Raw genomic sequence first — 22,608 nt, 5'->3', positions numbered from 1 at the left:
ATTCGCGAACGCGGCCATTTTGAGGCCAACATGAGGTAGTTTTGTAAAATTCTTATATTTCCAAAACGGAGTGGTCAATTGTCGAAATTCAAAAGGTATGTAATAGCTGATATATTCCTCAACCCTATCAATTATTTAGTTATGTTATATATATATTTGGTTAATGCGTTAAAGTACTCAAAAAGTCAGTTTCCGACGATACAGTTCCTTCAGGGACACCCTATACTGCCATGACTGTCGGGCTATAGTCTGATTTCTGTAGTTCACGATTGAGTCACACGCAGTCCTGGCCCGAGATTATACTGTTGGGCAATTTAATAGTTGATGACGACACATATTTATCTATATAGTGATAAGAACCTGGGGACAAGATAGATTTCCATGTTTGTATTGGTTATATGTCTAAACTATATACAAACAAACCAAAGGTTATCAACCAAAGGTTATCACGCCAGTGGAAGTTTGTTATTAGTTTCCTTCCACTTATCATTTAATTTTGTCAAAACTGTCATTTTTGAAACATTTTTCTGAGAGAATAAGTTGAGAGAATAAAAGCGTGAGTGTAATACGAAAGGAATAACTCTGCGAAAGCCTATACACTTATTATATTATAAAAACACACGAAGTTAATATTCCTTCGTCATAATTGTAAAGTAATGATATTATGTTCATAATGTTCATCCTAGGAAAAAGTACATAATTATTTTCCCAAAAGTGTACATATTTTTCACATGAAATAGTAACATTTACTGTGCAATCGTTTCTAGAAAATCAGACTCTTCTTTTGAAAAACCCTGCTTCATTTGATTATAATTATTTCACCCGATATTTCATCAAATATTAAACTTGGAAACTAATAAAAGATTTCGCTGGCCTGACAGCACGTATTGGCCGAAATATCATTGAAGTGATTTGTTTTCAATTAAATTTGTCAATTAATAGTCAGCATTGTCTTCTTGCATTCGAATTGTTTAGGCGTGTTGTCTTCTTGTTGTCAGTATGTCTGGAGAGACGGAAGGTAAGTTTCTTTTTCAGTGGCTTTCTCGGTAAAAATGTGTGGAACCCCTAAAGCGTTTTTGGTATCAGGGCTGAACTTCGTGATTGAATTATTATAGCGAGCGCGAAGCGCGAACTACAGCCGAGAGTGGGTCAGGGAGCTATTTGAACGCTCAGACATACATCCAGTGCAATGTTTTTAGTTTTATTATTTTCTTTTGGGTAAATTATCTTAGGGAACAAACCGAACGATCGACTTTATACGAACTGTTCACATATCTATTTATTTATTTATTTAATGACATCTTCAACGAGGGTAAACCCTGATCAGTGCAAGCACTGCTTTCCACAGGGGCCCTCGATACAATAAAACATATAGATAAATGATTGACAAAGAAATAAATGTAGAATACACTTTGGCTTATCATTGGAGCCAACACCAAAATTGTAAAAATAACAACCAAAAGTGTTAAAAAATAACACCCTGGGTGCTGTCCTCTGTTGACTCCAACCGGTGTTACTTTAACACCCGAGTTCTTACAGATTGTTATAGTCCGGATTCTCACACTGTTTTGTCTTTTGTTTTCTTTGTTCCTCTCTTATTTAAGAATGGGATTTTGAATTGCGCCCAGGAGAAAAATTGCAAGTAACGACCGAAATGAAGGCAATGTTCGACAAACATGGATTGTTAATTGTCAGGTTGTAATTTAAATACTGAATCTAAATATTAATCACACACCACCCCATCACATCTATTTGCACTACCTTCTCCCGGCACCACCACATAATTCTCCTTACATCTTGCATTAGCAGCGGGCAATGGTGCACCAGTTTCACTGCCAACATCGGTGGCGGTGGAGGTGTTTTCAGGAGGTGTTTGTACAAGTAATAATTTATAATAGAGGTTAATGACTGGGCATCGGTTATTTTGAGGGTATTGTGAAATATCTAAACATTGTGCTTTGGAACCGAGGAATATCTCGGAAATTGCTTAAGTGGATGTAAGGGGTTTTGAAACAAAGCTCTTCAATATTCACGAGGTTATGAAATACTGATTAAATCTTATTATTCCATTGTCCATGGTGTCATAGATCTTTATTTGATGACGAAGAGAATAAGAAATTACGTCAAGCAGCTGAACACAAAGACGGTTTGACCAATCACTCTTTCCTCCAAGCAGATGCCAATGACGGTGACTCAGGACTTCGAAACATCGAGATGGTTTTGTGGAATCACCCAGGAGATGACGTCACAGGCATGATGGCTAGAGTTCATAAGATGGCAACGTCCATGGAAATAGTAATGTCACAATATGTTGTACTTTTAAATTACCCTTTAAACTCTTTTTATTATTTTAAAACCAAGCTGGGGCAAACGAAAAGTGAAGATTATAGTTTTCTACGTTGGTGCATACTTGACTTCAACTAATATTGGGATGCGGACTCGATAAACTGTTCAGCAATATAGAGAACCCTTTATTTGTTGTTGCCACATGCTCTCAGTACGTGTATAAATTAGGAGTGAGTCAGGAGTGAGTTGCAAATTCGTGTATGACAATTTCTTGATTAACCGGTCGGTATGGGTGGACACACGCTTGGGTCCTGATGAGACCAGGCTCAAGCAAAATGCTTAAGCCAAGTCTTAAAGGTTTATATAGGCATGCTGGCCTATATGAAGAGAAAATAAATCAATTGTACAATTTTGCTCTTAGCCCTTGGGTCGAGAAATAAGAAATTGTGAATTCTTATTCCATGCCCCAATACAAAGGCCTCGGACATATTTTAATACGGTATATTTATTCAATTCTCTGGGGTGGATCCAGGAGTAATACTAGTAATCAAATGATTTTTTTTATATCAGCTCATGGGCTGTAAGGAGATGTATCATTGGCATTCCAAGTTGATTATGAAAAATGCCCGGAGCGGAGGATCACATGTTTGGCATCAAGACTATGGGTAGGTAATGTAGATATAGGATTGCACGACTAAAGGCCAGACTATAACGTCCGCGACGTCTTTGCGGGCACCTTGCGTTGCACCTTGCAACGTCAGTGAGACGTTGCGTTTTCAGTTCTCCGCAGCAACTTTCGGTTCACGTCCATGATTTTCTGCTCAAGGGATTAGCTTTGTTCGTTGTTTTCGCGGGTGTATTTAAGTGTATTCAGACGTTGCGTTTTCCGTTGTCTGTGTTCACTGTTAACGCCACACGGTTTACGTATTACGATATTGTGCGGTGGAACGTCAGAGTGCCGTTCGCATCCAAACTGAGTTTCCCACACAGTCAGATTTACGTGAAACGTGAAACCGGACCGGCAACCAAATGTTACACTAGTCCAAAATCAGTTAGTATGCCCTCTAGGGGCGAAATCGTAGAATTGGTCAATCGTAGAAAAGGCGGTTGGTAGCAAATCATGACGTTCCAAAATGATAAAAAGGGATTAAAAATGTAGAAATCTCATGTTTGTCATTTTCTAAAGCGATTGAAAGTAATTAAATTGAACAAGGAGAGTCTGACATGTAATAAAATCCATTTGGTTTGTTAAAATTTGATGAGGTGAATAGAATTTTCGACGCGAATTCGAACGAGCAGATTGCCTATTCATTTGTGTGTGTCATCCAAAAGCAGTTAGGGACCCAGCTTAGTTATGTCCAGCGGCAAGCGGAATCAGGGGCAGGGCGACCGGCGCTACCATTGAACTAGACGGTTGTCTAAGGTAAAAAAAAAAATTTATATAGCGCTTTGTGCCGTAAACAGCCTCAAAGCGCCTTACATTTATTCCGCCGTTATTAGAATATGTCGGAACCACGTTTGCAACCTACAATATGGCGCAGGGTTCATCAGTATAACGACTGTGACTACCCCTAACAGCTTTCCATTACACCTGGGTGGTGTGAGGCAAGCGAGGCAAAGCGCCTTGCCCAAGGGCGCAACACGGTGGTGGGACGGGGACTCGAACCAACGCACGTCGAGCAAGCTCTCAGATTATGAGTCCAAGGCCGTAACCACTGAGCCACCGTAGCAAAGTTTGGGCCAGCAAAATTAAAACAATTAAAAATCAGCTCTTTTAAAACTATGCCAAGGGCGCCACTATAGGTTACTAGTGAAAATTGCAGGGGGTCATACTGTGAAATATTCTGATATAGTGTTGAATGTTGATCAAATGTTTTGTGGCGTGTTCTCATTCAGAACGTTTTTGTGTTTGGTGCTGGGATCTTTACGATTTGTTGATCGTAAATATTAGCGAAATCCACTCCTGGTATCGCTTTTTTACTAAAACATTATTCCTATCTGCTATTTTAGTTTGTTATTCAATATCTACTGTTTGTTTATTGTTTAAAGGTACTGGTATACCGGAGGAGTGTTGTATCCAGATATGGGCACCGTTCTGGTCGCAATAGATAAATGCACACCAGAAAACGGATGTTTAGAGGTAATACATCAATATATGTTTTTCATTAATATATAGATACAAAAAATGGGAACATGTACAAATCGTGTTTTACCAATAATGTCTTGGAACTGCATATAACTTCCTAAACACAAAACTAATACTAAAGAGAATCATGTGTTGTGCCACAAAACACATTCCAAGACACGCCCTTTTATTACGCAAGACATCCCCAAATTTAGGACGCGCGAAGTCATGCCTTCATGCAAGACGTGTCAATAAGCGACACCGGCATTACATAATTCATTAGCATTGTTGGGCGGTTTTGACAATTTTGGGACACATTGAACTCGGACCTATCAGGGAAACTGCTTTAATTATTATTGTAATAATATTATCATTAAAATATCATATGTGCAAGATACTGTTGCCAAAACTTGCCACAACGTTATTTTTCTTTCTTTCACTGAAAAACACGTTTCAATAAGCATATGCCTCTTAGCTCAGTCGAATTGTTTTAATTTGTAAATTTTCACATATTTAGCTTGCCACAACACCATTTTTCTTTCTTTCAAAGGTTTTGCCTGGGTCACACAAGTGCGGCAGAGCAGATCATATTAACGTCGGTGGCCAGGTGACAGTGGACCCAGAAAGACTGCAACTCTTACGAAACCACATCAAGACATATCAAGTACCTTTGAATCCCGGAGATACCATTTTTACCCATGGTAAGACAGTCCAATCTCTTAGTGTATTTTAATGTACCATGAGAGTATCTTTTATACGTGTCTTTCAGACTGGTTGTACCTGAAGTTGTTCTAGATATCAAAATAACGTTCGATGAACGCAGTGTCGAGAAGAAGAACACAGTCCCAATTGAAGCGAAACTCGCTGCGCATGCGGAGAACAAAAAAATTTTGTCGCAGCGGAAAAGGCACGGAAAAGGCCGAACACTATTTGATGATAACTCATTTATATGACAAGAATAATTACCTGCATTCTGCTGTTGTGACAAATGCAGCGAAAACGGTTTTTGCACCAAAAAATCGTGAAAATGTCCAGACGGAGAACAAAGCCACAGACAAAGCTAATTAGTAATTGAGCGGGAAATCGGAACTAAGAACCGACAATCGCAGCGGAGAATTGGAAACCATTATCGCAGTGTACAACTGAAAACACAACTTCGCAACGAAAAAACCGCACGGAATACTGCGGTTTATTTAAGCCCTCTCCGTATGTTTTGCGCTGTGATCTGACACATCTGTGTAATATGTTATGGGAAGTTTGGTGAACTTGAATAACAAAAAGGAGATTACAAATTTACCCCAATATTGTTTAGTTTGGAAATTGTGATTATTTTTCTAAGTGTAAGGATACTTTATTGGCGCAGTATAGTTATTTATACGCATTCGTCAATTTCCAGAGATCACGTTACATGTGTAATGTATCTTGATTTATTTTCCTTGCAGCCAATCTGGTACATCGGGCTCCACAAAATCATAGTGAAACAAGGCGGTGGTGTTATGGAATTGCTTACAACGATGTTCAGAACAGTCCACATGATGACAAGTTTCATCCGGTCTATACTCCACTGATTAAGGTATATTATTATGGCATTGACAACGTCGTGGTCGGTCTTCGTCATCGTTATCGTTATCATCATCATCATCATCATCATCATCATCATCATCATCATCATCATCATCATCATCATTATCATCATCATTATCATCATCATCATTACCCAATACATATACCGTAAAACCCCGTCTACAAGCATATAAAGTGCTTCTGATGAAGACTAAATTATTCCAGGCGCCATTATGGAGTTACAGATTCAAGCATATAAAAACAAGTATTATTGTAAGACCAATATATTGTATTGGTATATATACGCCTAATTAGTATTAGTTAAGCTTTCATAAAAAAACCCATATATGCTTGTAGACGGGGTTTTACGGTAGTATTACTTTATATCACACAATATTTATATTCTGGATGAATTGTTGTATAAATAAATATTCATTTACTTAGTTATTTACTTAGTTTGTTACTTACTTACTATACTTACTTATACTTAACTTGTAAGTTCTTAATACCACATAATACATAAATGGAATTATTAATAATAATGATAAAAATAAAATTTTACGTGAATTTCTATTTTTCTTTACTAAAGGTCGATGACGATGCCGTCAGAAAGTGCGAAAATTTTACTGATTTCACCGGCAAAGACTTTTACAAACGTGATTTTGATAGCTTCTAGAGTCATTGTTATAGGGCCAGATTTCGGGTCTACTCGTTAGTCAGAAGACTGGTTATTTCAAAGAGCTTCCTTCAAAAGTTCACACTTCCGACTCAAGTGGCTTGTTTTCAAAACGGTTTATGATTCCGAATTATTACCAATTGCACATTTTGCCTGACCTGATGAATAACAGCACGATATTGCAAACATCGAGCGCATTGTGACAATGTTTTTTCTTTGGTAGAGTCTAACTAACCGCATATACCTTCAACGAGGGGTCCTGGTTGAAGGTATGCGGGGATGTGCCACAGTTTTTGGGTACCTTTTCAGCGATTTCGGAAAATCGATAATTGGGTTTCAGTGGAGACAATTTGGTCAAAAGTGTCCCTACAAGTGCCCAATAAGGGCAAAGTTGGGTGATTTGTGGGTGTTTTTTGTGTGAAAAATTGCTGTACTTATGGGCGGCAAAACACCTAAATGTATGTATAAAGAAAGTCAACATCCAAAAGTCTGTGTGGCACATCCCCGTACAACATTGTTCGACGAATATATTGTATTGACTACAGACAGGCTATAATATCGAATTGATCAATTCGAATTAAACAATTCATCTAGTGGCCATGGGCAGCGCCATTAGACATGTTACAAGACTACCAAGTGACAGGTGATGGACCATACACACACAAATGAATAGGCCGTTTCTGATTTAAACCTTAATGTTCCCCTGGTTACGTAACTAATTTCCATAGGTATCCTATTTATCAATGATCTTATACTTTGATCAGCCCGGGTGATCAGCTCGTAATCAGCGGGAATTGTTAGGCTTTTACCACTACGCCGAAAAGTAGGTCCACGTTACGAATGATATAGTTGATATTTCTGGTCTGGGTTATTGTGCGTGTTAAATATTGTAGGCACGATATAGGACTTGAATTAATAATTCGTGATACTTCTGGCGACAAGTCACAAGACAATTCTCCAAATAAAATATATTGATATTAGTACGCGATGTTATAAGGCCCGCCGATTATGAGCTGATCAAACTATAAGTGAAAACGAACAGTTTATACCATAGAATAGTTTCACGCTATTTATGGTTTGAACACCGAGATTGTTGAATTTCAAATGTATCTTGTCAGTTGTTTCAAAGGTGTTTAGAATGCAGACTAAAATGATCTAACTTGAAAATCGCTGTTTCGAGAAAAAGAGCTTTTAAGTTTGAACACTTGACGTTTTTCTTTTTGAATAAAATAAATTATCAAACACATCTTATATCTTAGAAAATATAAAAATTTTATTATTTGCAAAAATTTGGCTAATTTGGTTGTGTAATTTTGAAATGACAACCATTTTTAGGAAGTTAGATTGTTTTACATTGTTTTGCCTCGTAACAAAAATAAACATAGAGGGACTCATTAATTTGGTAAAATGATCTATCTTGAGATAGGTTGTTTTGCCGTGTTATCATCAATTCGTTAGGGTTTATCTGGCGCTTTGTAGAGGGTCTTGGCTAATGTGGTAAAATGATCTAACTTTGAGATAGCTCATTTTACCACATTAAATACACGAAAAGTGACAAAAAAGTGTCAAGATAGATTCTGCTATCTTCAAAATGAAGTACGGTGGTGATTTGAGGACGTCACCAATGGAAAGAGTGCCGTCACATTACCCAAGATATGGACTTATCACAAAATATCAAAATTTCCAAGTTAGATCGTTTTACCAAATCAGGGCCGTGCTCTGGTCACTATTATAACAAATGCCCACACCTTTTCAACCCAATAAATAGGATATATTCTAATAAAAAAAGGCTGTAAGATATAGTTCTCTGTTGAAATTAATAAAACAATCCATTTCTATCAGTAATAATGGAAACAATATTATTAAACACGAGAATTGGATTCAACGCCTGGTACAAATATTGTACAAGACTGAGTAAGGGGTTGTCCGAAGTGACTGTACACCAACACCTAAGCTACAGGGGTAGTCAAAAAGAGTGCAATAGAGAAAAGAATCCATTTTTATTTAAGAACCGAGTTGAACCTTTAAGGTTTTAAAACATTTTATACATAACATAGCCATTAGTGATCTTGTGTAAAAAAATCAAGGAATTAGCATTTACCGTTTTGTTTTTATAACACATTTTATTCATCATCAGACATTGTCGGTCCACTGCTGGACGAAAGCCTCAGCATGTCTACGCCAGGTAGCTCTATCTCTCGCCTTGCTGAACCAATTTACTGTTCCCCAGTATTGATCTATCTCATCTCTCCATCTCTTGCACTGTCTTCCCCGGTTTCTGTTTCCTACCATTGATCTCCATACAGTAATTGCTGTAGTCCATCTGTTGTCTGTTCTTCTGCTGATATGCCCTGCCCAATTCCATTTCCTGTGTTTGGATGTTTCCAAGATGTCTTGAGTCTTTGTTTGATCTCTAACCCATTTGTTTGTCTTCCTGTCTTTGTAGGTGATCCCTAACATGTTGCGTTCCATGTTGTGCTGTGCCGCTTGTAGCTTCTTTTCCATTTTTGCAGTAAGCGTCCATGTCTCAGCCCCATATGTAATAGTTGGGATTATACATTGGTTGAACACTTTCCTTTTCAGGCATATTGGTATCTCTCCTCTCATGATATTGCTCAGTTTTCCATATTGCCTCCATCCAAGCTTGATTATTCTCTTTATTCCCTGCTCTTGTCCTTTTTCCTTCAGGCTGAACTGCTGTCCCAGATATATATATATATATATATTCATTGACTTCTTCTATGTTGCATCCATTTATAGTGACTATTCCTTGCTGGACAAGGGGTCCTGTTATTATTTTTGTCTTCTGCATGTTCATCTTCAGGCCACATTCCTTGCTAGCTTCAGCGAGCTCCCTGAGCATGGTTTCAATTTCTTCCAGGCTTTCTGTTATGATGATTATATCAGCTGCAAATCTGAGATGGTTGAACTTCTCTCCATTGATATTAACACCTTTTTCATCCCACTGAAGTGATTGGAATATGCTTGCTTTCCAGACATGCTGTAAACATCTTTGGCGAGATTGTACCTCACTGTCTCACTCCTTTTTTGATGTTGATCTTTGCACTTTCTTTGTGAAGAGTTACTGTGGTTGTGCAGTTTGTGTATATATCTCTCAGTAGGTTTTATGTATTTACTTTCTACTCCTTGTTGATGTAATGCATCCAACACAGACTGGGTTTCAACAGAATCAAATGCCTTTTCATAGTCTATAAAGGCCATGCAGAGAGGTTGATTATACTCATGACATTTTTCCTTCAGTTGATTGATGGTATGTAAATGGTCCATAGTGGAATAGCCACTTCTGAACCCTGCTTGCTCTTTGGGTTGGTTACTATCTAGAGTGTTTTCCAATCTGTTGGTTAGGATTCTTGTGAAAAGCTTGTACACATTTGAGAGCTTTTGAGAGCAGGCGGGTTGATGGGTCTGTAGTTTGTGAGGTCTCGTTTGTCTCCTTTCTTGAAGAGAATGACCATATTTGCTCTCCTGTGATTGAGTATCCTCCTTCCATGATTGTATCAATTATCACATTGTCTGTTCCTGGTGCCTTTCCTCTTTTCATACTATTAAGTGCATGAGTCACTTCCCAACTTGTGACTTCAGGCATCTCTTCATTTGTTTCTTGTTGCAACTCCTCAACTTTCTTGTCACTCTGGTAGAGCTGTTCATAGAACTCTCCTATCCGTTGTGGAATTAAGTCTTGATCCCTTATTTCCTGTCCGTTTTTGTCTAACAGGGTTATTATCTTCTGCTTGCCATCAGATAACTTCTTGTTGGTTTTCTTTAGGCTCCTGTTATTTTCTATTGTTTCCATAATCTTCTGAGTGTTGAACTTCCGAATGTCGTCCCTCATCTTCTTTCGGATTGTTTTACATGTCTCTGTGTATTCTATATTTTGGATTCCTATTCCATCTCTCTTCATGTTCCTTCTTTTCTCCAAGAGTTGTTTTTGTTTCTTTTTCTGTCCTTGCCTTGCCCGCTACTTTGAGTGCACTTTCTTGGATGATATCAACAAGCTGGTCATTCCAACTGTCTAAGTCTGTGTCCTCTTGCGTCCGAAGTGCCTGAAACCGGTTTTTGGCGCCCTCTACGGAGGCGCCAAAATATAGGCATGACTTTGTGATTCTTTGTGAAAAGCTTCTAATTTCACTCTTGCTAGATTGACTTCGCAATTGTTTTGCTAAAATTATGCCCAGCTCAGAAATAAAACCACAATTTGCTTGGATTTTATTTTATTATTGTTTTCTGATATGCACAGGATAAAATGGTGAGCGTATATTCTTTGTTTAAAATACAAAATTAGGATTTATAAAAACACCAAATAAATCCTGACCTTTGTATGGGTTCAACCAGTTTACCGTGTGCCTTAGAAATCCGATAGACGGTGACATTTGACCATACACTAGGATCCACAACATGCTCATCTATCATGGGAACAGTTCTAAAGCCCTAATACATTTGTAGGCCTACTTTCATCCTTTGAAAATTTGGGTACACAAACTCATACTCTGCAACTTGAGGTCAAATTTTGCACTATGATTATGTAATTGAGGTTATTGGACTATGCCATTGGGATGAGACTATTGTGGTCCATAGTGATAAGATCAATTAACGAGGACTCTACTGATGGCTTTTGTTTGCTAATTACCATATAATCTATATAGCGGTTATTGCCAAAGTTGCAATATGGTGGCACGATTGGGCGGAAAATTGTATGCAAACAACACGGCATATTAATTATACATGTTCTACATTGTTGTATTTTAAAACACTGAAGACCAAAATTGACGTTATTGCCATGATTGGATCATGGAGGTAGTAAGCCTACTATAACTCTGGCGGAAATTCGTTGCCACACCAGGGCCACACCAGCACGTTCTGGTGTTAAAAGCACGCAATCGAAGCTAAATATGGGATAGTTCCGTACTATTTTGTATAATAGTTGCAAATGCACATTCAGATTACACTTGCCCTTCCCCCCCCCCACCCCCCATTTTCCAATGTTGGGAGACTGTAATGTAGAAATGATGACGATCATTGTCCAAATCAACATTGCAATAGGGGAGGGAAGGATGTTGGCCAATTAACGCTCAGGTGTGGCAACATTTTTCGCCAAGGTTGTAGCTATACTACCTCCATGATTGGATTAAGTAAATAACTAAATCCTGTTATCTACCCAGCAATGTTTGCTTATCATAATAATTGTAACAAACTGTAGACAGAAAAGGCAAACAGACAGAAATTTAGAGTTTTAAATTAGAGAGTTGACAGGAAGTTGTAAGAGTTAAATTGTTATGGATATGATTGGTGTAAGAACGAAAAAGTGGAATGTCAGATCAAAGTCATCCGAGGCGAATTAAGTAATGTCAATCACAAATTGTTACAGGCCATTTGAGGTGGACTAAGTTTATATTTGGATTGTCAGAACACCTTCCCCAATCAGACACATTTCTCTTGTTTGGCTAGACTTTGCAAAGAGCGTCTAATTTCGGTCTTGCTAGATTTACTTCGCAACTGTTTTGCTTAAAAGTATGCCCAGCTTAGAAATAAAACCACAATTTGCTTGGATTTGATTTTATTATTGTTTTCTGATATGTTCGGGATAAAATGTTGTGCGTATATTCTTTGTTTAAAATACAAAATTAATGGACTTCTTTCTATGCTAATATTACATTATTGTTTTAAAGAGAAAAAAAAAGTATCCAAACAGTTGGGCGCCCATTCCTTTTTTAAAGGAATTTTTATTAAGCTCCATTTGGAATGTCTCCTTCTTAGTTTTCAAGTTTTCAAGGTCTGCTTTCCTGTGCGTTGGTCTTAACAGTTTCTGCCTCTCAAGTCTGGTATCTACGCTCGTATCTTCATTTTATAGCGATACCCAATTTTAATACATTTTATAGCGATACCCAATTTTAATGTTTGTCCAAGAGACATCTAAAATTTGAATGTCAGCCCACTCTATGTAGGGTAGATTTGGAACAACTGTCATTTTCTTAACCTCATTGGCATTGAAATAAAAGGGAGCACCCAAAGTGTCTTTGCCTTTGGTCTTGTTTAAGGAGAAGAAACATTATTTCTTGTTATTTTCATTTTCCCTTTACTTTAAAGATGTTTATTCTCTATCAAAAACACAAATTTGTAGGCGGGTTTTTCAAATGTCGAAATGCAATGCGCGCAAATTGAAGTGGAGTGGAGTTGGAGTCGAGTGAGGTATGAAGGACTTAAAGCAATGTTAGAAAGTTTGTTTGAACAGAAAATCAACCTTATTTAAGTTAAAGTCAGTTTCAGAGGTGGTGCCTTTATTGTGCATTGTGTGCTCTCATTCAAAATATATGTGACCGTCCACGGCGAATGAGCCGTAAATTCCTCCCCGGTCAATTTTGTTTTATTTCGTGTTTAAAAAATAAACATCATAAACTTAAAAATGGTATATCATTTGACTTCAAATGATATCCAGAAGCAGGGGTTATGGTTTGTTAAACTTTGCTCCTTCAACAAAATTATAGCATTTTACGTTTTACATGTGTCTCTTTTTCCACATTGTTGGCAATAAATATCAAACAGTCATCATTGGCGGTCATTTCAAATCATCCCCAAGTCAACGAGGTTTAAGAAAGTTCTCTCATTGTTAATTGTTGGTTATGAATACCTGTACCAAATACAATGCCTGGTAATCCACCACTTGAACAGGATTTAGCAATATAAGCAAACAAAGACCAGAGCTATTAAAAGTTCTATAGCCATCTAAGGTAGAAGCTTATTATCCACTATAATAGGATTATTGATTAGTTTTTGACTATCGAAATGAGACGGATGTCGGGCCAGCTTAAGTTACCGATGAATATGACCTTCGTACACATTTTACACCGTAACTCAGAACACAATTTAGGGAATTTACGGCTCATTTGTGCTGCCGGGTCACATATGGTACATCGTGGACAAATATTGAAATTGGGTATCGCAGCAAAAGGACTCATGAAAATTAAACGGTAGTAGCGAGTCTCTTCCATTTTTTCACAGAAGGTGACTATTGAGTGTGGCATTTATAGAAACTTTCAATAATGGGAAAGTTCAACTTAGTTCCTACATAAATATCGATTCTTTGCTCTATTGCACTTTTTTTTACTCACCCTGAACATAGACCAGCTCCTTACTTTACTAGTGATTGGTGCTGCATACATTGCACGGGATTCACCTCATCAAGATCTAGAATCCGTACAAATATTAGGCCTTTGTGTCTTTGACAATGGACTGACACAGGTGGTTGAGTCTCCCACTAGGACGGATGATATCTTGGATTTCACTCCCATAGTCATGGAAAGAGTGATCATAACTGTGTTTAGTTGGTTGCCAAATTAAGACATCCAGGCCAATTAACCTGAAAATACAGAGAATAAAGAGAACAGTCTGACGTCTGATCTATCACAGACTCAAATTTATGTGACATTGGTCGGTACAGGCTAAGTGCACGTATCCACTCCTTTCAAAAGCCGTTTCTTGCTAAACAAATGTATATCGTGGCAGTGTATGCGGTTCTCATGGTGCTCCAATTGTATTGGCTGTGGACGGCGAGATGTAAAGTGGGTGATTATAGTTTGGCACTCGGTCTGTGGTAACTTGTTGTAATGTTAAACTCGTGTCTGGCTAAATCTGCGGAAGGGAGAGTTTGCTCATGGATTTTGACGAGTCCAACCTATATTTGTCAAAGACTACGCGCGATCGAGAGAGAGGGTGAGCCACGAAGCGGCGAATGCGAGCCGATAAGCGCCGAGTACCAGTAGTTTCTCTCTCTATGAGCTTCTATGGGGCGCCAATACCTGCGTGATTTGATATGATAGGGTAGGGTGTACGGAAGGCTTAGTGGTCCAGAGAACTATGTATCGACAATAAGTTCATTTTGTTTTTTAAAGCACGGTCAACAAAACACAATGCGCCGCGCTCCTGTGTATAGGTCATAATTAGGAAAAACATATGTTCTAGTGGCTCTTGAACATGTTTAAAACAAAACTACAGGCGGTTACATAAGCGGTTTTGCTTTAAACATGTTCAGGGGTCTATGACACATAGGGGGGTTTCCTGCCCAACGACGAGTATCTATACAATAGACATTTACATCTTTGCAATGTCAATGTCTAAACTATTACAAACAAACCAAAGTTTATAAGGCCAGATAAATTGATTATTAGTTTCCTTCACTTATTCGCGTTAATTTTTCCTCACCTGTCATTTTTGAAACATTATTCCCTGAGTGAAGAGATTTTAATAATTTGAGTGAAAACTGAAAGTAATATCTCTGTTTATACACTTAATTTTCAATAAGGATATGGTTTTGGCCTACTTTGAACTTATATTAAGTAATAAAACAAATCGCTGGCTTTAATATACACAGGCACAAACAGTGACAAATATCACGTAGGCCTTAATAGTCAGGGGTCATATGTAAATTCGTGTGCATTTCATATCCATTTTACTTTTTGCAATCCAATCTACATGGGCCGCTGAATCAAGTGAACCATTGTGACCGTGTTGTCATTTTGGTATTCAAAGGCGTCAAATCAATGATAGCGGTGGAGTTATATAACAAAATTTAATATAATCCAATCGAGTTGCACAATATCTCAATTCTTCCTCTAATCATAATGGAAAACAGGTTCAATGCTGCATATCTGTATTATGATTGGGTTATGAGTTAGAAGGTAAAATAGGTAAATTGTCAATGACCTTTTGAACAGGTGTCAAACTTTCAATATTCTCCGATTGACACGGACATTTTTAAATGTCAAATGAACCATTAAATGAACCATTAAAATGGTCTCGACTTTTTAAGCAAAATGTATAGCTTTACATCGCTATGGACCCTTTAATTGTAATGCTAGATGTAATGCCATATGAGATGTTGCATACAGCTGGATTATTTTGTTTTATTTAACTCTGCCGGCATCTTGGCTTTGACCCTTAACCCCATCGGTAAAAATGGCACACATGGTTCATTTGATTCAGTTCAAAACCAATTATATATGAAATGCCTGCGGGTTGTGTTTTTTTGTGACGTATGGACCCGTACTACATAATTTTGGAAGTGATTTCTGAAACACTGAATTGTCAAGGCATACGAGTATTTTCTTCTTGCATTCGAATAGTCTGGGTTTGTTGTCTTCTTGATGTCAATATGTCTGGAGAGAAGGAAGGTATGTGTTGTTTTCATATGCTGTCTTGGTAAAAATGTGTGAGAGCCAGTATTGCGTGTGAGTGTTTTTAACGGGTTAAGTGTGCGGATTATATACCAAGAGCGAAACGCGAACTACAGCGGGTAGGTCAGAAAATATTTAGCCGCTCACATAGACATTACTGAGTCAGTGCTATGATAAGTTCTTAATCTGTGGGGTAAAGTATCAAGAGAAAACCGAACATGAAGAATTATGGAGCATACACAGGCCCGTAGACAGGATTTATTTGAGGGATGCGAAACTAAAACACGCGCACGTGAAGATTTTCAACGTTTTTGACAGAAAAAACACACTTTCTTTCGGATTTCAGTGGCTGGGGTGTGTCGCACCCTCTGTCTACGGGCCTAGCCATATAACAGTTCGCACTTTATGCATTACCGTATAACAACAACGGCTGCATCGTCTCTTGTTTTATCTGTTAAGAATGGGATTTCGACTTGCGTCCAGGAGAGCAAATGAAAGTAACGTCCGAAATGAAGGCAATGTTCGACAAACATGGATTGGTCGTTGTCAGGTAGTAATTCAAATACTTGAATTCAACATATTAATCTTAACAAACACCGCCGCCCGACACCACCCCACATCCACTAGCCTATATACTTCCATGGTGGGGTGGACAGGAGCGGATCCAGGATGGTCAAGGGGGGGGGGGGTAGAGAATAATTATAATTGACTAAAATGCATTTTTAGAATTTTAAAATTTTGCTTGATTTTGATGGGGGCGGGCGTAGTGCTTCCGTGCCTCTCTTCTGGATCCGTCACTGGTCGTTGTGATAAAAGTGAAATAATTTCCAAGTAAAGTGTTGGATGCGTGCCGTTAGACCAATAGGCCTATAAAATAAACGCCGTGTCAGACAAAAGTCTTTGAACATGACAATAGTTCCAAGTCAGCAAAAACAGCTAAATCTTCTAACTGGTCGTTGTGGCCGGCCATCGATCTGCACCCACTACAGAATCCATCATCACCGGCATCAGCAGCAAAGGGGGCAGTGCAGTGGTGCACAACTTTCACCACCAACCTCATCAGTGTAGTGGTAGAGGTGTTTGTTCAAGATATTAGATATAGCACCTGGTATAAATTCTAATGTTAAGGGGATGGTATTCCATGATAATAATAAATAATAATTTCTTAAATCTTATTATTCCCGTGTCATAGATCTTTATTTGATGAGGAGGAGAATACCAAATTACGTCAAGCAGCTGAACACAAAGACGGTTTGACCAATCACTCTTTCCTCCAAGCAGATGCTAATGACGGTGACTCAGGACTTCGAAGCATCGAGATGGTTTTGTGGAATCACCCAGGGGATGACGTCACGGGCATGATGGCTAGAGTTCATAAGATGGCAACGTCCATGGAAATAGTAATGTCACAATACGTTGTACTTTTCTTTTAAACTGCCTTTTTTTATATAGAATAAACAAGAGAAAATAAGCACAATAATGGACACAAAAATAGACACAAAAAGAGTATGTTTTCGGCACCAAATTTATACCTTGCTTATTACGGGGCCGGGTCCGCGCGCAATCTTTCTAAGAAGATTCATGTAAACAGAAATCAATTCACAGCTAGGGGTAGTACTTTATTCGCCAGCGAAGTGTTACGTGTAATCCGATTATCACCATGTCAACTGGATCACGCTTTTGAGTTCTGCACCACGATCGAAATGATCGCAACACAAAGTCTATGGCATGTACTACCAATTACAAAATGCTCGTGATCCAGTTACCAAGGAGTTATGTAACCACTTCGCTGGCGAATAGGCACATTGATCTAGTTTAGGGTCTGAGATTTCCCCTGGGTTATGACTTCCATCCCCTCCATGTCAAAAGGAAATCTAGGCTACTGGAACGACAACTTCTCGTTGCTGGATTCATGCGTAAATTTCTTTGAGCAAGTTTTAACATACTTCTCTGGAGTGGATCCAGGATTTTCAAAATAATCAAATGACTAATGTTTTTTTTCAGTTCATGGGCTGTAAGGAGATGTATCATTGGCATTCCAAGTTGATCATGAAACATGCCCGGAGCGGGGGATCACACGTTTGGCATCAAGACTATGGGTAGGTAAAAGGCAACATATAGCAATTCGTCAGCGAAGTGGTTACGTATTAAACTCCCTGGTAACTGGACCTCGCACCTTTTGGAATTGATAGTACATGCCTTTCATTTAGAGTGAACTTATCTCTTTTTCACTTTTTCACATTGAGAGAGTAGGCATCTGCCCTTTTTGGTACCTATATAGAATTACTCGACTAAAGGCCAGGCTTAATAGTCCGACAATTTTCCTTGCAACAGCCATCGCGTTATCAGGTCTCCTCAGAGATTTTTGGTTCTTAGCCTTAATTTTCCGTTTCTCCTTCTCCTTCTTGATCGACGATTTTGTAAAATCTTAGCCGCTACGTACAATTTTAGCCCCTGTGTAACATTTTAGCCGCTGCGTAAAATTTTAACCGGTGCCACAGACGCCGGCGAAAAACGTCTTTCGCAACGGAAAATCGTCAAACTATAACATGGTCTTAAAGGCCAACATATACATGATATAGTCCGACATTTTTGCGGTCGTTTTGACGTTACGTTAGATGTCGCGTTTTCCGTTGTCCGCTGCGATTTTCCGTTGTCTGCTGCCACCTTCTTTTCTTTTTGCTCAAATGATCAGCTTTGTTCGGGCCGGCTTTGTTTGATTTTTGGATTTACCGTATGCAGAAGACGTCCAAAAATCAAGCAAAGCCCCGAACAAAACAAAGCTGATCATTTCAGAGGAAAGAACAGAATGGACAAGTGGAAATCGCTTTTTGGCCTTAAGTAGTTAAGGGCTCAGTTCAGTTATGTCCAGAGGCAAGCGGCAAGTGGAATCACGTGGGTAAATTTGTGTTGCAGGTGAGATGTGAACTTGCAATGCAATAGCGATTCGGTTTAAAGTAGTTTATTAATAAAAAAACCCGCCTTGCCCCCGTTAACGTTTTAGATTCTTGAGCGCCCTGGCAAAAAAAATTGAGACAATAATTTGGTCCGTGTTTAAGCCTCCCCTCCCCGTTCCGAAAAACTGGCTATGCAACTCCATTGACGACACATCGATGTGCTATAATCCATCATATAAGCACATATTAATGAAATCCAACCCCCGGTGTTGCTGTTCTGCTCAAATGATATTGTTTTAAATAGCTATTTTTATCTGATATTTTTACTCATCAACAGCCTATATGTTTATTCATTGTTTGAAGGTACTGGTATACCGGGGGAGTGTTGTATCCAGATATGGGCACCGTTCTGGTCGCAATTGATAAATGCACACCAGAAAACGGATGTTTAGAGGTAAACACATTTTTTGCATTAATAGATACATACAAATGGGAACATGTAAAAATGTACAAATCGTGTTATAGCAATCACAGAGGTCTACTAAACAAGAGACGATGTATTGTACATGTTCACGTAACCACTTTCAACTCATTTGCATAATTTTGGATACCAGGATCGTAATCTGAATCGTTGAGCCTTCTAATTAGCATACTTTTGGATACCTCCATATTTGGTATTATCTGATTAATCATTAATACCTCTACGTTGTTTACATAGATACGTCATTAAAGCTCTTGTTTAGTAGACCTCTGACGAACGAACATTTCCACTTTTCTTTCCATTACTGTTATAATGTGAAATATCATATGTCATATGGCCATAGAATGGCTTACTGAAAAACATGTTTCAATATAAAGCATAATCTCTTAGCTTAGCTCAGACATACGTTTCTATTATTTTCTATTGTCAAAAGCTTTTCACAACACAATTTCTTTCTTTCAAAGGTGTTGCCTGGTTCACATAAGTGTGGTCGAGTAGATCATATTAACGTCGGTGGCCAGATGACAGTGGATCCCAAGAGACTGCAACTGTTAAAAGATCACATCAAGACATATCAAGTGCCTTTGAATCCTGGCGATGCCATCTTTACCCATGGTAAGATGTCTAATCTCTTTTGAATAAAACTTACCTTTCTCCCCTTTCGCCGTCCTCTCTCCCACCCTCCGTATTCCAATAGACTGCGACAGAAACAATGCGTATCTTTTAGACTGATTTTCCTGAAGTAGCTCTAACTAAATGCCACAACCGGCCTACTATTTTGCGATTGCGACAAACGGAGAACAAAGCCCGAGCAACGCTAATATTTTAATTTGAGGGAAACTCGCTGCGGAGAGTCAACAACGCTATATTTGTCGAAGCGTCCGCACGGAAAAAGTCGGGCGATATTAGCTAACCTCTTTATGGCAATAATAATAATTATTATTATCAGTCTTCTGGTAGAAATATATTGCACCGTCTTCGACTGGTGCAATATTTTCCTATCTCGTGCAATATATTCTTGTATCCCATTCCAATCCATTCACTATATTATATAATTATTACGGAATATCATGAGTTAACGTTGGACGTTTCAACGTTCAGATTACCGTTGTGACAAATGCATTGTTTCCCGCACCGACCAGAATAATATTTACTGCAGTGGAGAAAACATCCAGAAGGTGAACAATGCCACCAACAAACCTAATCGTTTGAGCGACGCGGATAATCGCAGTCAACAACCGAAAATCGCACTGGAGACAAAACGTCTAGTTCGCTGTTTTACGTGCGTTTTTCAGTTGCGAAACTCATGATGCAGCTAGAAATGTAGGCCTGTAGGCATAGTGTAGTGTCTTAGTGACGAATCTCATTATTACTATGAACCGACTGTTTCTTGTAGTACTATAACTATATAGAGGGCGGCTTTGTCGACGTTTTTGGTGTTAAGCATTTTGCACGTATTATCGCTGCCCACAAATTGGCAGTATGCGCAAAAATCACATCGACGATGTACCGTATGTGTCATGCATCTTTATCTATATTCTTACAGCTAATCTGGTTCATTGGGCTCCACAAAATAACAGCGACACAAGGCGGTGGTGTTATGGAATTGCTTACAGCGATGTTCAGAACAGTCCATATAATGACAAGTTTCACCCGGTCTATACCCCACTGATTAAGGTAGTAACGTTGTTGTCCTCGGCAATGTATTTGTCATCATCACTACTATCATTATTATTATCATAATCATCATCATCATCATATTCATCATCATCATCATCATCATCATCATCATATTTATCATCATAATTCATCATCATAATATCATTTAAATATTTATTTATTTATTCATTTATTTATTTATTTAATAGTTAGTTCTAAAATACACGAAAGGAAGTAATAGAAAAAAATAATGACATTCTACTTTAATATTATTTTGGTTTTTTGTTCTAAAGGTCGACGATGACGCCGTCAGAAAGTGCGAAAATTTCACTGACTTCACCGGCAAAGATTTTTACAAACGTGATTATGACAGCTTCTAGAGTCATCGATATCGGGTCGGATGTCGGATCTACTCGTTAGTCAGAAGACTCATTATTTACGAACTTCAAGGGTTTACACTTCCGACTCAGAGGCTTGTTTTCTAAACGGTTTATATGATTCCGAATCATTCTCATTGCACATAATCTGATGAATAATAGTAGAGCACGATATTGCAAGCATCGACCGCATTGCGCCAAAGTTCTTTTCTTTGGCAGTACACCTGAGATGTCGTCATTTGACGTCACGCCGATCTTCGCCGATGCGCACATCGTTCCTGCACATTGCAAGTCGGCCTGACGTCAAATGACGAGATCTCAGGTGTACTCGCAAAGGCTTATGAGATTTACCGAAAAGGTCAATGAACACGGCTTACTGACAAATAGCAGAAAACTGTAAAGTATAAACCGTCCGCTTCTACTGTGACACCCCTTTATATTATATTGCCTACAGAGGGCGATGAAAACCTTTTTATCACTTGGTCGCTACCCGCACTCGGCGAGTCGCGTAAGGCACTTTATGGGTTTTACTAGTATAAGGACGATTTATAGTAATCGGTCGGGTATTCGACAGTATGCGAAAATCATGACGAATACTGTAAAAACTCGATAGTTAGCATATTTGCTCATTAGCGAGCGTTTTTAAAGTATGCAAACATGAAGAACCACATCCACAAAAGTGTAAAGGGTTTTGAGCAAATCATCGATACACAGAGTAATATACGAACACTCCAACGTGCAAAATCCCATTCGCTCAGTTGGTAAAGCGCCGGTACAATTTCATGTTTTTAAAAGCGCTCGATATAGCATGTACATAATATGCTAACTATTGAGTTTTTACGATATTGCAGTTTCTGGATGAAACCTTAATGACCCCCAGTTGCATCTATATAACTTTTCGTAAGTAATAAGGTATCCTTAAGGATCTGATAACAACGTTTGCACAGTGTTTTTTTTGTGGGACATGAGAGCACATCAGACAAGATCGAATTGCATTCTGAATACCAGGATATACTTCTGATATTAAATAATTTTGACTTTTTGAAATTGGAGATATTATCCTTTATACATTCATCACTTTTGTTCTGAAATCGACCAAGTAATAATGACACACACACAATTTTAAAACAATATCTTTTGCATATATATAACTCAATGGAATTTGAACAGTAAAGTGGCAGTTGAAACTCTGGTGATTACACTTTTACAGCACATGATGGGAAGTACTTTTAAAAATCATCTTCTGGCTTAAGGGGTACTACACCCCTCGATAAGTAACAAAAGTTATGTATATTATAGGGGCAAGGAATCCAATTACTACAGTGGAATTTCAGTGACCCAAGAGAAGCGGTTTGT

At 38.4% G+C, this 22,608-nt stretch overlaps 3 protein-coding genes across 3 annotated transcripts; 2 read left to right on the top strand and 1 right to left on the bottom strand.

Annotated features, from left to right (window-relative positions):
• The first annotated feature begins 999 nt into the window (after positions 1-999).
• LOC140172032 (L-proline trans-4-hydroxylase-like) lies at positions 1,000-7,741 on the top strand. The gene is made up of 8 exons (XM_072195378.1): positions 1,000-1,018; positions 1,605-1,698; positions 2,088-2,295; positions 2,857-2,951; positions 4,336-4,426; positions 4,962-5,112; positions 5,854-5,984; positions 6,564-7,741. The coding sequence occupies exons 1-8, from the start codon at positions 1,000-1,002 to the stop codon at positions 6,648-6,650; spliced, it is 876 nt and encodes a 291-aa protein (XP_072051479.1). The 3' UTR covers positions 6,651-7,741.
• A 2,243-nt stretch (positions 7,742-9,984) lies between these two features.
• On the bottom strand, positions 9,985-10,572 carry LOC140172030 (uncharacterized). The gene has a single exon (XM_072195377.1). The coding sequence runs from the start codon at positions 10,570-10,572 to the stop codon at positions 9,985-9,987; it is 588 nt and encodes a 195-aa protein (XP_072051478.1).
• Positions 10,573-15,773: 5,201 nt separating this feature from the next.
• On the top strand, positions 15,774-22,480 carry LOC140172095 (L-proline trans-4-hydroxylase-like). Its single transcript, XM_072195442.1, has 7 exons — positions 15,774-16,388; positions 17,031-17,238; positions 17,843-17,937; positions 19,099-19,189; positions 19,681-19,831; positions 20,763-20,893; positions 21,169-22,480. Exons 1-7 carry the CDS (start codon positions 16,330-16,332, stop codon positions 21,253-21,255), a joined length of 822 nt encoding a protein of 273 aa, XP_072051543.1. The 5' UTR covers positions 15,774-16,329; the 3' UTR covers positions 21,256-22,480.
• Positions 22,481-22,608: the final 128 nt, after the last annotated feature.

This window comes from Amphiura filiformis, chromosome 15, assembly GCF_039555335.1.
Source record: "Amphiura filiformis chromosome 15, Afil_fr2py, whole genome shotgun sequence".
Lineage (NCBI taxonomy): Eukaryota > Metazoa > Echinodermata > Ophiuroidea > Amphilepidida > Amphiuridae > Amphiura > Amphiura filiformis.
Note: the sequence above shows the minus strand (reverse complement) of the source record. Positions and strands in the feature narration are given on the sequence as shown.

What these genes read in the sequence shown, in the direction of transcription:
- LOC140172032 (XM_072195378.1), top strand. An exon ending in TGGCAACGTCCATGGAAATA is followed by an intron (nt 2,296 to 2,856) that starts GTAATGTCACAA and finishes TTTTTATATCAG; the next exon opens with CTCATGGGCTGTAAGGAGAT. An exon ending in AGATACCATTTTTACCCATG is followed by an intron (nt 5,113 to 5,853) that starts GTAAGACAGTCC and finishes TTTTCCTTGCAG; the next exon opens with CCAATCTGGTACATCGGGCT.
- LOC140172030 (XM_072195377.1), bottom strand. Translation starts at nt 10,572, where the DNA reads ATGAAGAGAGATGGAATAGGAATCCAAAATATAGAATACACAGAGACA.
- LOC140172095 (XM_072195442.1), top strand. Translation starts at nt 16,330, where the DNA reads ATGAAAGTAACGTCCGAAATGAAGGCAATGTTCGACAAACATGGATTG. An exon ending in GTTTGGCATCAAGACTATGG is followed by an intron (nt 17,938 to 19,098) that starts GTAGGTAAAAGG and finishes CATTGTTTGAAG; the next exon opens with GTACTGGTATACCGGGGGAG. An exon ending in CGATGCCATCTTTACCCATG is followed by an intron (nt 19,832 to 20,762) that starts GTAAGATGTCTA and finishes ATATTCTTACAG; the next exon opens with CTAATCTGGTTCATTGGGCT.